Below are 14801 nucleotides of genomic sequence, written 5' to 3'. Positions count from 1 at the left end.
TGTTCAAAGACCCCTTAGAGGATCACAAGGAGTAAAGCCCAAACCATGGGAGTTGAGCATCAATTAGTTTCTTTATTTGTAATTTCAGTAGAGTAGGATACATTTAGCATAATAGGGGGTGTATTATCATTTTGGCTTGTGCCTAGGCCCTTTAGGGTAGGAATGTAGCCCTACCTTCTAGAAACCTAGCCAAGGGGCGGCATTGACCTAGGTACCCTAGGCCACCCCTCTCATGTCTCTTTTCTACCTTTCCACCTTTTTGCCTTCCAAGGCACTTGCACCTATATATAGGGGTGCTTGGCTCATGTTTTGTAAGATCAAGTTTATGAGTAAAATGCTGATAAATACTGTAAGCTACTACTCCCTTGTCTAGTCTCTCTAGGTTAGACACTTTGATCTTCACATTTGCCTTTCTCCAAGTGATATGGCCCAACCAATCACTCTTCATACCTTTCATGCACCTACAAGGAACCCATAGATCTATATGAGCTCTCATTAATCCATCACATCCATTGCTTCTGCCACCCAAATCTCCAAGAAGAACAACCGGTCATGAAGTGCAAACCCATCAATATAGCTTGCATAATAAACACAATTATTAAGTAAAGATTTCCAAATAAAATCTTAATGATTTAGTACATAAATAACTGTAAACTTTACTAAAAGTTAACATGTCCTACTATATACAAAATTGTTAACTTTAAAAAGTTGTTAGTTGTTAGTCATAACATGATCATTTAAAATAATACTTTAAAGCATTGCTCATGAACCTCTTGTAATGCTTCTTCTTTTAACATTTAGATATTTAACATATTTGAGTTAATTGTATATTACCTTCCTCCATTACTCAATAATGTTTGCGGATATGATTGTATACATATGCCTTATCAGATGATATCCACACTTATAACTCCTTGAGTGATGTGAGCACTACAAGTTAAAAACAAATAATATAATTGATACAATGGAATTGAATAGTAATAAGGTGAATTACTTACATTTGGTACAATGTACTACAACTTCTTTCTAGCAACATGTGGAAGCCCCCATAACCTCAATTAAACTTCCATTTTGTATTTTTTTTTTATCAGCAATAAAATGAATTAAATTTAATGGGATACTTCAGGGGTACCCCAACCCGTATACAACAACCATATAAATACTTCTCCAAAGGACGTAGAAGGAGCAAGCAGAAAGTTGCTTAGCCTACCTAATCACACCCAAAAAACAACTAGCCCACCGTAGCAACTATTGGGCACCAAAACCAACAGCCCAATCGCTTAACAAAAGCAAAAAGACACACCAAAGGTGCATCATACGTGACAATGCCACCAACCAGACGAAGTAGGACCAGAAAACGGCAACCTTGCCCTGCATTCTATTCTTCAACACTTTAAGGGACAGCCAAAAAACTCCTCCATCATACTAATATGAATTCGTTTCACCTTAACATCGTGGCACCTTCATATTTATGCCTCCAATCTGCACTCATGTTCCACTACTACTCAAGACAACCAAAACTATGATTGAGCGTCATTGAGGCATCATGGCAGCTTATTGGCCTTTGCACATGACTTCAGCACCACCAGCCCATCTCCAACCAGCACCTGCACAACATCTTCAGCGGTACCTACAGCAGCCACACCACTACCTTAATTGCACTAACCGTCAACATCAGAAACAGGCATCACAATAACAACAGAATCCAACAAACCAAATTGTTATTCCTATCACGCTAATGTCACCCCACACCAGCATAGAGGCCCCATCGAACCTTGCTCCTATTTGTCCCGTGCTTGCTCTCAACCAAGCAAGGTGCCTCTCACCTTAGGAACCGTGTCATCCTAGGACTAAACCACAAGACTCCATAGCAACCCAAAACACTATATATGTTCAAACTACAGACCCTTAGTGTGGGAAAGCTGCAGAGCACCCTGACCTCTCTTCCTTGCTATGCCTAGCTAATAACACAAATATTAATCAACCTGTCATTAATCCAGCCTTCGTCCATGCTCCATTACAATGAAAAACCCCCCGGGACTCCCTCTTACATCATCTTCCAATAATAACCTGCAGAAAGTTACTTATAACTACTTATGCAATCCGAGGGTTCAACAACCAATCAGAAAAAGAGTAGGACAAATTATTTCCTTTGTGTTTTAACCACAACCACGATTTAAGTTGAGCCTCATGGAACACCTCTTCTTCGTCCACTACACCTCCATTGAACACCACATTATTTCTATGGTCCCACAGACTCCGTACAATAGTTGTCCACACCCCTCTCCGGACCATATTTTGTTTTTGGCTACAGTTAGTCAGCGAGAAGCCCGCAAAATGGGTCGCGATATCATTATGTTGGACAAACAAAATACCGATCCATCGAAATACTTCCATTTTGTATTAAATATTAAACTTAATAATATTAAATATGGAATTATAACATTAAAGGAAAACATTTTCAAATTTAATCAAGGCTAAGTCCACACTATTAGCGTCCCTCTTAGCAATGATTTAGTTCACTCTACTAACATCATTCTTATGAGATTGACGTAATTGTGTTAGCATTCATGTATATATAGCGTCCATTTTTTAACCAACACAAATACATACTTAGTGTCGATTTTTTTACTTTTGAGACAGTTATTAACCGAGGGTAATGTAAGGAAAGAAAAGAGATGATCCGAGAAATACCATTTTCAGTAAAATTGAGTGAGAGAAGGAGAATAGAACTTTAAGAATAGAAAATAAAAATACAAACCAGCAACTTTTTTATTTTGTTTAATACGCAAACTTTTCAAGAAATTCTATTTCTTTCACATAATTTTGTTTTAAAACTTGCAACTTCTCTTTCTTTTTTTTATTTGTAAATATTAAAAAAATAATTAAGTAAAAATTAAGGGTGCAATAAAATTGTTAGAAATTTTGTGCCGAAATTTTTGGGAAGAAAATTGACAAATTTGATAATAATAATTTTCTTAGTCTCTAAAATAAAATAGTAAAATTTTAGGATTTAGGGTTTAGGGTTTCTATTTAATGATTTTTTTTATAGTAACAAAACATGTTTAAATTATTTTTAAATTAATAAAATTAATCCTCTAACTTAGAAAATATAAGTTCCCCATAATTTATGGGCCTTAAGATAATATTATATGCATCTCTTATGAATATATAATACAAGTATCAATAGTAGTTACACCATGCACGATTCTTTTCTTGTAGGTTTGATTGACCCTAATATACTTTTTCTTATCCTCATTCTTTTCTTGAAAATAAACACTAAAAGTGCAACGTGTTTTCACATCCTATTCTTTTCTTGAAAAGCAATAGAATATTTCATATAAGATAGACACAATTCATTTTGAACTATCCTAACAAAGAGATCATAATTATTTGGTCAGATGCTTTCTTGTGTGGATAATCAGTCCCTTCTATGGTGAAACGAATCATTTACTGTACTATATATGGTTAGGTAGAAGCATTATAAAAGCATGCTCTATGTAATAAGCCATTGCAAACAAAAGATACATTTACATTGATATTCACTTGTGGGATAGGGATATGTCTGAGTCAGGTTCAAATAGTAGTAATGTGCAGCAAGGGATGCAGAAGCAGAAGCAGAATCCATTTGAATTCAGTCACGACAAAATCCTGGATGATGTTTACAGAACACATTTTCATTGTCTTGAAAAGTGTGATGTTGCATCTCTTCACACAGTTGCCTCAAATGTTCTCAACCAGTCCATGGATATCACGCATAAGGTCATTGCTAAGGTAACAACATTCTTCCTAAAGCTACTTTCTAATCACATACACAACCTTTTTATCAACCCTTTCTATGTAAAAATGGAATCCGTTAATTCCAATTTAATGAGTTTTACATTTATTCACCTATTAGACTATTGCTTAAAATAGTCTTCTTTTATTTGTCTTAATTTATATAAATGTTATCAAATATAATGCCGGAATAAAATGGGTGTGCTTATTTTCAGAACAATGATTTACCGTGTTTGCTTAACTTGCAATAATTTGGCATGAATTCTTCCAATGTAATACCATCTTTATTTTTATTTTTAATAGCTCCGATCTAGTTTGAAATAATTGAGTTACTAATATTAATATATATATATATATATATATATTAGGGTTTAGGGTTTAGGGTTTAGGGTTAAAAATTTATATATATATATATATATATATATATATTAGATATTATCTGTTTTGGAGTTGGAAGTTTAGTGACAATTTTATTTTTAAAAGACACCTAAGAATGTTAAGGGGTGAAGAAATATTAATTAAATTTTTCTTGATCTCAAATTCTAAGCAATATGAAATACCACTAGACATACCAAAACAAGCCCCCTATTTGAGGTCTAAGGAGAACGAATGTTCGTCTTCAGAACCACTTTTCCATTTGTCATAGTTGAGGACGAAGGAAACGAGGGTTCATCTTTAAAACCATGTTTTCATGGGCTAATGGAACGAGGATTCGTCTTTGAAACCTCTTTTCGATTAATCCCACTAACGGCGTCAATGTTCCAACCTCAAGTCCATTGAGATGACATCACTGGGGTCAATCACCACATCCAAGGTATTATCCGCTTTGTAGCTTGAAGTTCCGTCATAGTTTTGTTAATGTTTCGACCTCAAGTCCATTAAGATGACATGACTAGGCTCAATCATCACATCTGAGATATTGTACGCTTTTAAACTCAAAACTCCATCATTTTGTCCTTAAAAAGGTCCTCAGAAGGTTAAAGGAGGAAGGTGTATTAAATTGTCTTCGGTCTTGAATTCTAAGCGACATGAAACATAACGTAATAGTTCCCTATTTGAGGGCTAAGGGAATGAGGGCTCGTCTTTCGAACCATATTTCCATCCCCACAGACGATGTCAATGTTCTGACCTCAAGTTCGTAAAGATGGGCATATTAGGATTAATCACTGCATTCAAAATATTAATGTTTTGACCTTAAGTTCGTTAAGATGACATCATTAGGATCAATCATCGCATCTGAGGTATTGTCCGCTTTGGAGTTTGAAATTTCATCACGGTTTTGTTCTTAAAAGATGTCTCAAAGGGTTAAGGGAGGAAGGTGTGTATTTAAATTGCCCTTGACCTTGACTCCTAAGCGATGTAGATCTATTAGACGTGCTGGAACAAGCTCTCCAATCGAGGTCAATGAGGGTTTGTCTTCAAAAGCATTTTTCCATTCCCCCTAGTTGAGGGTTAAGGGAACAATAGTTCGTCTTTAGAATCACTTTTTAATTTTCTTGAAGAATGAAAATTTATTTTTGAAACATTTTTCCAATTCCCACAAACAACACTAATGTTATAACCTCAAGTCCGTTAATATTACATCACTAGAGTCAATCGCTACCACAAAGATATTGTTGCTTTAGAACTCGAAGTTCCGTGACAATTGTCCTAAAAAAAAAGATAAGTTCAATTGTTTTTAATCTTAATTTCTAAGCAATTTAAAATTATTATTATTGAAACGTATCAAAACAATATGTATTTTTTCATTTACAATACTAAAATTTAACCATTCTAAAACTGCATTGATTTATATCTATCTAAAAATATGCAAAACTTGGACAATATTAAAAAACTCTTTCAAAGTTTAATTAATTTTTATAATAAGCAAGCGTATATTAATTCTAGTAAATTAGTATTATAATACACTTTGTATTAGTCGAAAAGTATAAATTTTTTATCATATAGATAGTAAGGTACTAAACCTGTATAAAATTGTAGAAAAGTAAAAAATATAAATAAAAATATCTTTATTTCTCTTATTAATATATTATTGGGCATGTTCATGATAGAGATAATAACATGACATTACAGATTTTTTTTACCTCAGAAAGATTGACATGATATATTTTAGAGAAAAACAAAGAATAATATTTATGTTAAAATTTATATTTCATTGTATATAAATGGATGCAAACTTCATTCCATAATCTCATAAGTCAATTTTATGGAATTGAGTTACACTTAAAGTTGTTTGTAATATGATATAATTTCTCTCCAAAAAAAGTATTTTATTTATATTTAGAAATGAAGTTGTCTTTAAAGTATATGATTATGTGAACAGGGTGAGCAACTCATGGATAGGTTCAGAGAAGACACGACCACCATAACTTCTCAACAACTTGCTGCCAAACTCAAGCGAATTGCATATCTGGTGATATGAATATCTATATTTGTATACATTCATACTCTTAAAACAAGAAATAAAAAAATTAAATAATAAAAGAAAAAATGTAAAAAAAATCATTAAATAGATTAATTTTATAGAAAAAATAATTAATTACTATATTAATTAAAATAACTATTATTTTAGATACTAAAATAATTATTAATATTTAAAATTGTTTTAAATTTTAAAAATAAATTTTAAATTTATATCTAATTATTTATCAAAATTTTAATTACAAACTTTAGAATCTAATTAGTTACTAGTTAAAAATTTAGTAGTTAATTAGATTTTAATTTAAAAATTATTTATTAATATAAAAACTACTTTAAAAGCTAATAATTTTTTAATTTTTAAAAAAATATCTAATTTAGTTAATATAATAATTAATTATTATTTTTTAAAATTAATTTTATTTAATATTTTGTTATAGTGGTACATTAATTATTAATTGTAGTTGGAAATCGAAATAAAGTTAATTTACTGGATTAAAAAAATTATAATATATTTTTAAATTTAATTTTACCATATATTTTAATTTGTTTTATATGAATTATTAAGTCAAATGGAATTTCAATTATTAAGTAAAAATTCCTTATTATTAACTTGTATGATATATTTAGGATATTTAATTGGTACAATATGAAAACTAAAAGTATACAACAAAAAAGCAATTAAACCTTTGATATCCTTGTAAAATTTATCTGGTAGAATTAATGAGTTTGTAATTAGATTTTATTAAGTTTTGTGAATGAAAACCTAAAGAAAGTTGTTGGAGATGTAGATGATATGCACACCTCGTGGTGAATATCCAGTGCATTGCACAACCATGTTGATTCTGGAGCAGCTGAAACATTATTCTTGGGATGCAAAAGTGCTGATAGTTGAAGCAGCTTTTGCCCTAGAATATGGAAAATTCTTGTACCTTCTTCCTCTTATAGCACCATGCCAGCAGTTTGAAAGTTCATTTGCAGATTTGCATGGACTTCTAATGGTTCCACAGAACACAAAGCAGCTCATTGACTTCAACAGTGTGGTGAAGAAGGTGATGAAAGTGGTTGAATGCATCACTCAGTGGAAGAAACTTAATAGTGAAGGGCATGACCTAAGGGATGTTCCTACATTGCCTGAAACTCTGCAAGAGATCCCTGTTCTTGTGTACTGGACAATCTTTACCTTTGTCACTTGCACTGGTGAAATCAATCACTTCATTGATAACAAGTAAGCTACACATTTTTACAGAATTATTAATTAGAGAAACATGCTACACAATTTTATTATTAATAAGTTAAATATTATGCTATAAACTAAAAATTATTTATATTTAAAATAATTTTATTATTAAAAAAATTATAAAATAATTTCTAAATTGGTATAAAATATAAGTTTCAAAATTTTAGTTACTAACTATCTTATATTTTTAAATTAGTGACTAATTTATAATTTAGAGTAATTAATAATTAAAATCTTGATAAAAATGGTATATACCAATTTAAAATATATTTTATAAACTTTTATAACTAATAACAACTACTTTACAGATCAATATTTTTTAATTATAAAATATTATCTAATTTGGTTAATAATAATAATTTTTTATTTATAAATTAGTTATTATTTTATTATTTTCTTGAAGTGATAATTAACATTCCTATTAGTTTTATGTTCAACATTTTAATGTGATCCCACCTTTAAAATGGCACTTTTTTTTCTTAATTATAAGAAACAATATTTGTTTATAAGCTTACTCAGGCTAAATTTATTCTATAAGCTTAACTTACTATGAAGTTTTTTTTATTACATATTCTTTATAAACATAATATATGCATCTATTCACACAAAAAAAGGTATATGCATCTATTCACACAAAAAAAGGTATATGCATCTACCTACCACTTAATGCATTTAATACTAAAAGTGTCTTTGGAATAAAATTTGAATTTAACTTATTATAAACTAAAAAAATAAATTAATATTCTTATTTTTTTTATAAATGAATTATTTGTTTTTTGTATAGAAGATCGGGGTAAGTAGACTGAAAATATAAACTTTATTGTTCTGTTCTAATATTTATCATTCAAACAATAGATGGAACAAAATTTAATGATTTTACTTGTCCTATTTATTAATTGCAAGGTATCAAAGACATGAGTTATGGACAGATTTGGAGAATAAGCTTGACACCATTCTTGGAAAACTTAACGAACTTCTAAAAAAGTGTATCAACGAGATAGGTTAATCATGTGCTTCGTAACTCATTCCCTTTTTCTAATGCAATTTAAAAAGTAGTGAAGATGCTGAATTAAACAAGTAAATTATTAAATAAAAATTAATTTTATAGATAAAATAATTAGTTATTATATTAATTAAATTAGATATTATTTTAAAAATTAAAATACTATTTGTATCTAAAATAGTTTCTATTATTATAAACAATTTTTTAAATTAATATCTAATTAACTATTAAATTTTAACTACAAATTATTTATATTTTATAATTAATAACTAAAATATTAATTTAAAAACTATTTATTCATAATAGAAATTACTTTAAATATTAATAATTTTTTTTCTATAAAATAATATTTAATTTAATTAATATAATAGTTAATTATTTTTTATTTTATAGTAAAAATTCATTATTTGTTACAAAATGTTATGTGTGGTGATTGCAGAAAGAATAGAGGACTTTACCAGGCGTAAGAATATTGTGACTCATGGTAGAGATATTGTAAAGGTTTTGAAAGCACTCATCATTTGTGGAGATAACAGGGATTTAAGACAGAGTGTCTATTATGTTGGCCACACTGAAGAACAGGTACTCACTATTGCATTCCTTCAATGTTCTATCTTCTTAATAAGACACTTTTTTTTATCGATAATTTAAAAAATAAATAAATGAAAGTATTTGAGGGATATATACTTTCATTCTATTAAAAGAAAAGTATCACATCAGGTACTTAACCACTATTGTAAAGTAAAACTAATCAATATATAATTTGTTTTAGGAAATAAAAAGCAAAGACTAAAACTGGTTAAAATATATTCTTAGAATGTGTCTTGAATTTAACTATTCTCTATTACATGAAAATGTTGATTTAGCATTATTTTGTTAATTTTGTTTCTGAATCAAATATATTATCTATTAAGAAAAAAATAATACAATCTCTTAGTTGGTAGATTACTTTTTTTTAGTGTAAATTTGTTGGCTTAAAAAATAAGTTGGATTAAATTTAGTGGGTTAGTAACTCGTCTAACCTAATTCAATTCAAAAATAAATTGGATTAGATTTTGTTTTTGTTCAAACCTAATTCAACTTAATTTGATCTAATCCGGCTGGGTAATGCATGTGATTTTCAAAATAATAAATGATAGTCTTTTTAAAAAAAATAAATTCTAAAAGGCCTTTAAGAAACATTTAAAAAATAAAAATTTTAACAAAGCAAAAAGTTTAAAAATTTGTGATCTACTTAATTCAACCTTATCAAGAATGGATTGTGTTAGATTGAATCTATTAAAAGAATGTAGAAACTCAAGAGAATTTAACCTAAAACTGTTTTTTTTTTCTTAGATAATGAGTTAAAATAATTCATCTTCTTTCGAATTTATTGATTATTCATTTTATAAAATAAGGTTTACATCGACTTATATATTATGAAATGTCTTTATTTTTAATTGATATAGAATTTTTAACGATATTTAATATTTAAACAAAGTATAATATTTAAACAAAGTATAGAAAACTTGTATACTATCCATATATTTGATATTCTAATGAAAGTCTTGGTGAGATTAATGTATCTAATCTTAACAGGTTAAAGTGGAAGAGTTTAAAAAGAAGTATGTCTTATTATTCATTTCGGGTCTTGAAAATATTAAAGAGGATATTAAAGTTTTAAACTCAATAAACGAGAAGTTGAAGGAATCAAGAGAAGTGGAAAACCATCGAAGTGAAGACTTCAAGATTTTGTGGATCCCTATTGTGGATGAATGGAATGAAGAACGTAGAAAAAAATTAGAAATTAATTTACGGGATACTAAGTTTGGATGGTACGTGGTTAAATATTTCAACTGTGAAACAAGCCTCAAGTTAATTAAAGAGGTGTTCAATTACGAGGGAAAACATATTATTCCATTAATAAATCCTCAAGGTAAGGTTGAAAACATTGATGCAAAGCAAATTATATCTCAGTGGGGCATCGATGGGTTTCCCTTTAGAACTTCTGATCAATCTCGACTTAGTCAACAATGGAAGTGGTTTTGGTCTGAAATCACCAAATTCAACCCGGCGATAGAGCACTTGGTAAGTACTATGTTCTTAAATTATTGCAATTCCTATTTCATATTCACCCTTTTTAAACATATATTACAATAATTTAATTTTAAAGACAAAAAATAATTAGTTATTATATTAATTAAATTAAATATTATTTTAGAACTAAAATAATTTTTATTATTAATAAAATTTATAAACTAGTTTTTAAATTAGTATCTAATAATTAACTACTAAAGTTTTAGCCACCAATTTTAGAATATAAAGTAGTTGATAGCTAGAATATTGGTAGCTAATTAGATACTAATTTAGAAAATATTTATCAATAATAAAAATTATTTTAGATTTTTTTTATCAGCAAATAATGAATAAAATAAAATGAGACACTTCAAAGGTGTCTCAACCCTTATACAAACCACCCAAAACAAGTTTCCTACCACCCACCAACACAGGATCCAAAAAACATTACACTACAAACCAACAATGATAAACCAGTTTAAGGTATAGGAACCCAACAAATACAGTTACATCATCCCACCAAGAGATCGCACTCTCAATGTAGGACATGCAACCAACAACTGAACAGGATCTTTGCCTGCAGACAGAGGTGCCAAACCAGGTGCCAAAACTCAACAAACCGATCCTACAAGGAGGATAAGTACGCCACAAACCACTAAATAGATCACACCCTTAGTACAGGACACAACATCCAACAACAACACAATGTCTTTGCAGCAGGCTGAGGAACACCAACAAACTCATACATAGACCAAAGAAAACCTTCCAAACCTGCAAGAATCAGTCATAGCCAAATAGATCTGCACACAATACAGACACCTTCCAAACCAATAATTTTTTTAGTTTATAAAATAATATCTAATTTAATCAATATAATAACTAATTATTTTTTATCTTTAAAATTATTTTCTGTTTAATAATTTTATTGTAGTGTCATATTTTCTCTCTGCAAATCTATAATGACATATATAATATGCAAAAAAATCAGAGTGAAGAAGAGGATTGTTTTCTCTTCATCTATGGAGGCTCTAACACTAAGTGGGTGGAAGAATTCACTACAGCCATGGAGTCACTGAGGAAGGAGGTTGAGAACACAAACTTGGACTCAAACATCGTAATAGAATCATACCAACTAGATAGCAAAGTTGTTACACGCTTTTGGATTGCCATTGATAGCTTGCTTACAAGAAGGAAACAAGTGAAGGGTGGTGAAAGGGTGAAAGAGTTTGCAACAAATGAAACAATAAAGAGATTGTTGTTCCTCAAACAAGATCCTAAGGGATGGGGGATTCTAAGTAAAGGGAAAAATGTGAGGCTTCTAGGTCATGGTGAGGCCATGTGTCGCACAGTCAAAGAATTTGAGACATGGCGTGACAAATTACATGAACTGAGCTTTGATGTGGCTTTCACAGATCACTACAAGGGAATCAAGGATAAAGATGGTTCTAAAAAATGTGAAGAAAATGTAATTTGTTATGGTCACCCAACGGATATAGTGGAACGTATAACGTGCCCAAAAAAGGATTGTCGACGTCCAATGAAGGTAACTTCTGTTAATTACAAATGTTGTCATCAACAAGGACAATAAGGATAAATATTTCCTCATAAACCATTCTAGTTTCCATGCATGTTGGCTTCACCTTTGTGTACATAAACAATTATAAATAATAATGATTTCCAACTTTTTTTTATATTTCTCATGTGAATTGATAAGAATAAAATAATTTGTTTGAAAAATAATTATTTCATCAGGTTGTAAAATTATTATAAAATAGAACAAATACGAATAAAAGAGAACAGAGATAAACAAAAAAAGTAAAAGAAAGGCAAAAGATATGAGAATAAATATCTATCAAAACAAATAGTCGGAATATATACAGGCAGTCACTAGTGCAGAAAGGCAAAACGAATGCGGCTATTTTACATTTATAAGGGCAGCTATATAGCCGCACTTGATCAGCACGCATTATTAAATCGGAGATTTACAAGTGCGGCTATTTAGCCGCATTCGTAAATGCGATTTATAAATGTGGCTATGGGAAATAGCTGCATTCTTATTTAGTTATTTAAAAAAAAATTAAAACCCTAAACCCTAAGGCAATAATAGCGGTGGCAGCAACAACAACCGATCAAATACAACATAACAATAACTTAAACAACAAGCAATGAAGCAGTGGTGACCTTCGTCAATACAAGAAAACAAATAGATAAGAGAAACGAAAAAATATATATAAACCAAAGGTGAAGAAGAAAGAGAACTCGAAACGAACTTACAATGGCACAAAAAAGACAATGAAGGCTCGTAGAAAACGAAAGGAAGCACGAGAGCAGAAACAAAAGAGAAATGAAGCGTCAGAGAACCCTTCGCCAATGCAAGAAAATAAACAAACAAGTGAAACAAAAACAATTTATAAACCATTGGTGAAGAAGAAAGAGAGTGAATCGAAACGAACTTACAATGGTACGAGAACACAATGAAACTCACAGAAGAAGAGAGGAACACCAGAGCAGAAACAAAGAGAAAATGCGAAGCGCCAAAAAGAAAGAAAGTATGAAAGCGTAAGTGGCGTGCTTCAAAATTAGGGTAAAAAATGATTTAAGAATGCGGCTATTAGTAATAGCCGCATTCTTAAATCATGCGCTTTGATTTAAGAATGCGGCTATTTAAATAGCCACATTCATAAATCATGCACTTTGATTTAAGAATGCGGCTATTTAAATAGTTGCATTCGTAAATCATTTGTTTTGATTTCAGAATGCGGCTATTACAAATAGCCGCATTCGTAAATGAAATTAATTTAAAAAATGCCACCGCGTTTTGAATGACAACAGCTGATGTGATTCCAATAGCCACATAGAACAAGATTCTTGACATTTTTAGGAATCACCTTGAGCTGGAAAATATAGAGGCACTTTTCTTAGAGTTGGATCATGGTTCTAAGACAAGAACTCACCAATAACTAGTACCAAATCCCAAACTCATTTGGATGAACCAAATATTGTCAAATTGAATCAACAAAGGAATTAAAATTGAAAAGACCGAACAGAAATAAACCAATATTCAATTGAACCGAACAGAATTAAGAAACAAAACAGAATATAGGTGCTGGAAAATGGAAGAACCGAAACTAAAACAACTCAAAACACAAGGCAACATGAACAATTGAAGAAGAAGAAAGGAAGGAGAAGAGAATGCTCATGAAGATGGAAGGAGGATGGATGATCTCGCCACTAAAAGTGTGGAATGCTCCTAGATGAGAGTGATGCCGCCACTTGAGGACTCCATGGATCCATTAAGACAAGACTAGGGAAGAAGGCTCCAAAAGCTCTCCAAAGGTCACTCAAAATTTGAGTATAGTTTTCTTAGATTAATTCCAATCTGAATTTTACAAAGAGAGCACCTCTATTTATAGCCTAAGGTGCTGAAAATGCAAGCTAAAACAATTCAAATTTCCCTCCCAAAGCTAGCTAAAACCGGCGCCTATTTCAAGCCATGAGGAAGGTGTGACTCCTTCCTTCACTTTGGCACCTCCTAATCTACTTCTACACCTATCTACTAACACACCCCCCTAAAGCTCCTAACTAAAGCCTAAAAGATGCTATAACAAAAGAGGTTTCTAAAGTTTCCCTCTAAGCACCTTCAACTAAAGAAACTACAAAAAGAGAAAATAAATGTCCTCTAGCTCCCAAAGCTTTGAACATGCTTCTTGTAATCCTTTGAGGTGGACTTTGACCTCCATGGGCGTCCTCCATTTGTGCCTCCACCTCTTCTTGAGCTTGATGATTGGTCTCCATGTTCTCTTGAGCTTGATCTCCATCATACTCCCCGAGTTGGAGAGAATTCGACCACGAATTCTGGAGACCTACAGAAAAAGGAGTTAGATCGCTGACATTAAAAGTATGACTACCTAAGAATGTATCAGGCATATCTAAGTCATAAGCATTGTCATTAATCCTCTTGAGGACTTGGAAAGGTCCATCCCCTCGAGGCATTAGTTTGGACTTCCTTTGAGTAGGAAAACGATCCTTCCTCAAGTGAAGCCAAACCCAATCGCCCTCATCAAACAACAATGCTTTTCTCCTTTTATTGGCAAGTTCAGCATACTTGCCAACCTTCTTCTCAATTCTCTTCTTGATGTCTTTATGCAAAGTTTTCACAAAAGAAGCCTTTTCATCCCCATCTTTGCACAAGACATCTTCAAGAAGGGGAATAGGAAGAAGATCAAGAGGTGTTAGGGGATTAAACCCATAGACCACCTCAAAAGGAGAATGGGAGGTGGTAGAATTTACTACTCGGTTATATGCAAA

At 30.9% G+C, this 14801-nt stretch overlaps 1 protein-coding gene across 1 annotated transcript; it reads left to right on the top strand.

Moving 5' to 3' along the window:
- Window positions 1–3490: 3490 nt before the first annotated feature.
- On the top strand, window positions 3491–12186 carry LOC137816934 (protein SIEVE ELEMENT OCCLUSION B-like). The gene is made up of 7 exons (XM_068620109.1): window positions 3491–3774; window positions 6101–6190; window positions 6987–7423; window positions 8339–8436; window positions 8878–9020; window positions 10017–10505; window positions 11482–12186. Exons 1-7 carry the CDS (start codon window positions 3562–3564, stop codon window positions 12079–12081), a joined length of 2070 nt encoding a protein of 689 aa, XP_068476210.1. The 5' UTR covers window positions 3491–3561; the 3' UTR covers window positions 12082–12186.
- Window positions 12187–14801: the final 2615 nt, after the last annotated feature.

Source organism: Phaseolus vulgaris, unplaced genomic scaffold, assembly GCF_000499845.2.
Source record: "Phaseolus vulgaris cultivar G19833 unplaced genomic scaffold, P. vulgaris v2.0 scaffold_13, whole genome shotgun sequence".
In the NCBI taxonomy this organism is placed as follows: domain Eukaryota; kingdom Viridiplantae; phylum Streptophyta; class Magnoliopsida; order Fabales; family Fabaceae; genus Phaseolus; species Phaseolus vulgaris.
The sequence above is the reverse complement of the archived record's forward strand: the minus strand, read 5'-3'. Positions and strand labels throughout refer to the sequence as shown.

Bases quoted from the DNA above. Each gene is read 5' to 3' on its own strand.
- LOC137816934 (XM_068620109.1), top strand. From the start codon at position 3,562: ATGTCTGAGTCAGGTTCAAATAGTAGTAATGTGCAGCAAGGGATGCAG. The intron at 6,191-6,986 runs GTGATATGAATA...TTGGAGATGTAG, and splicing joins TCAAGCGAATTGCATATCTG to ATGATATGCACACCTCGTGG. The intron at 7,424-8,338 runs GTAAGCTACACA...ATTAATTGCAAG, and splicing joins AATCACTTCATTGATAACAA to GTATCAAAGACATGAGTTAT.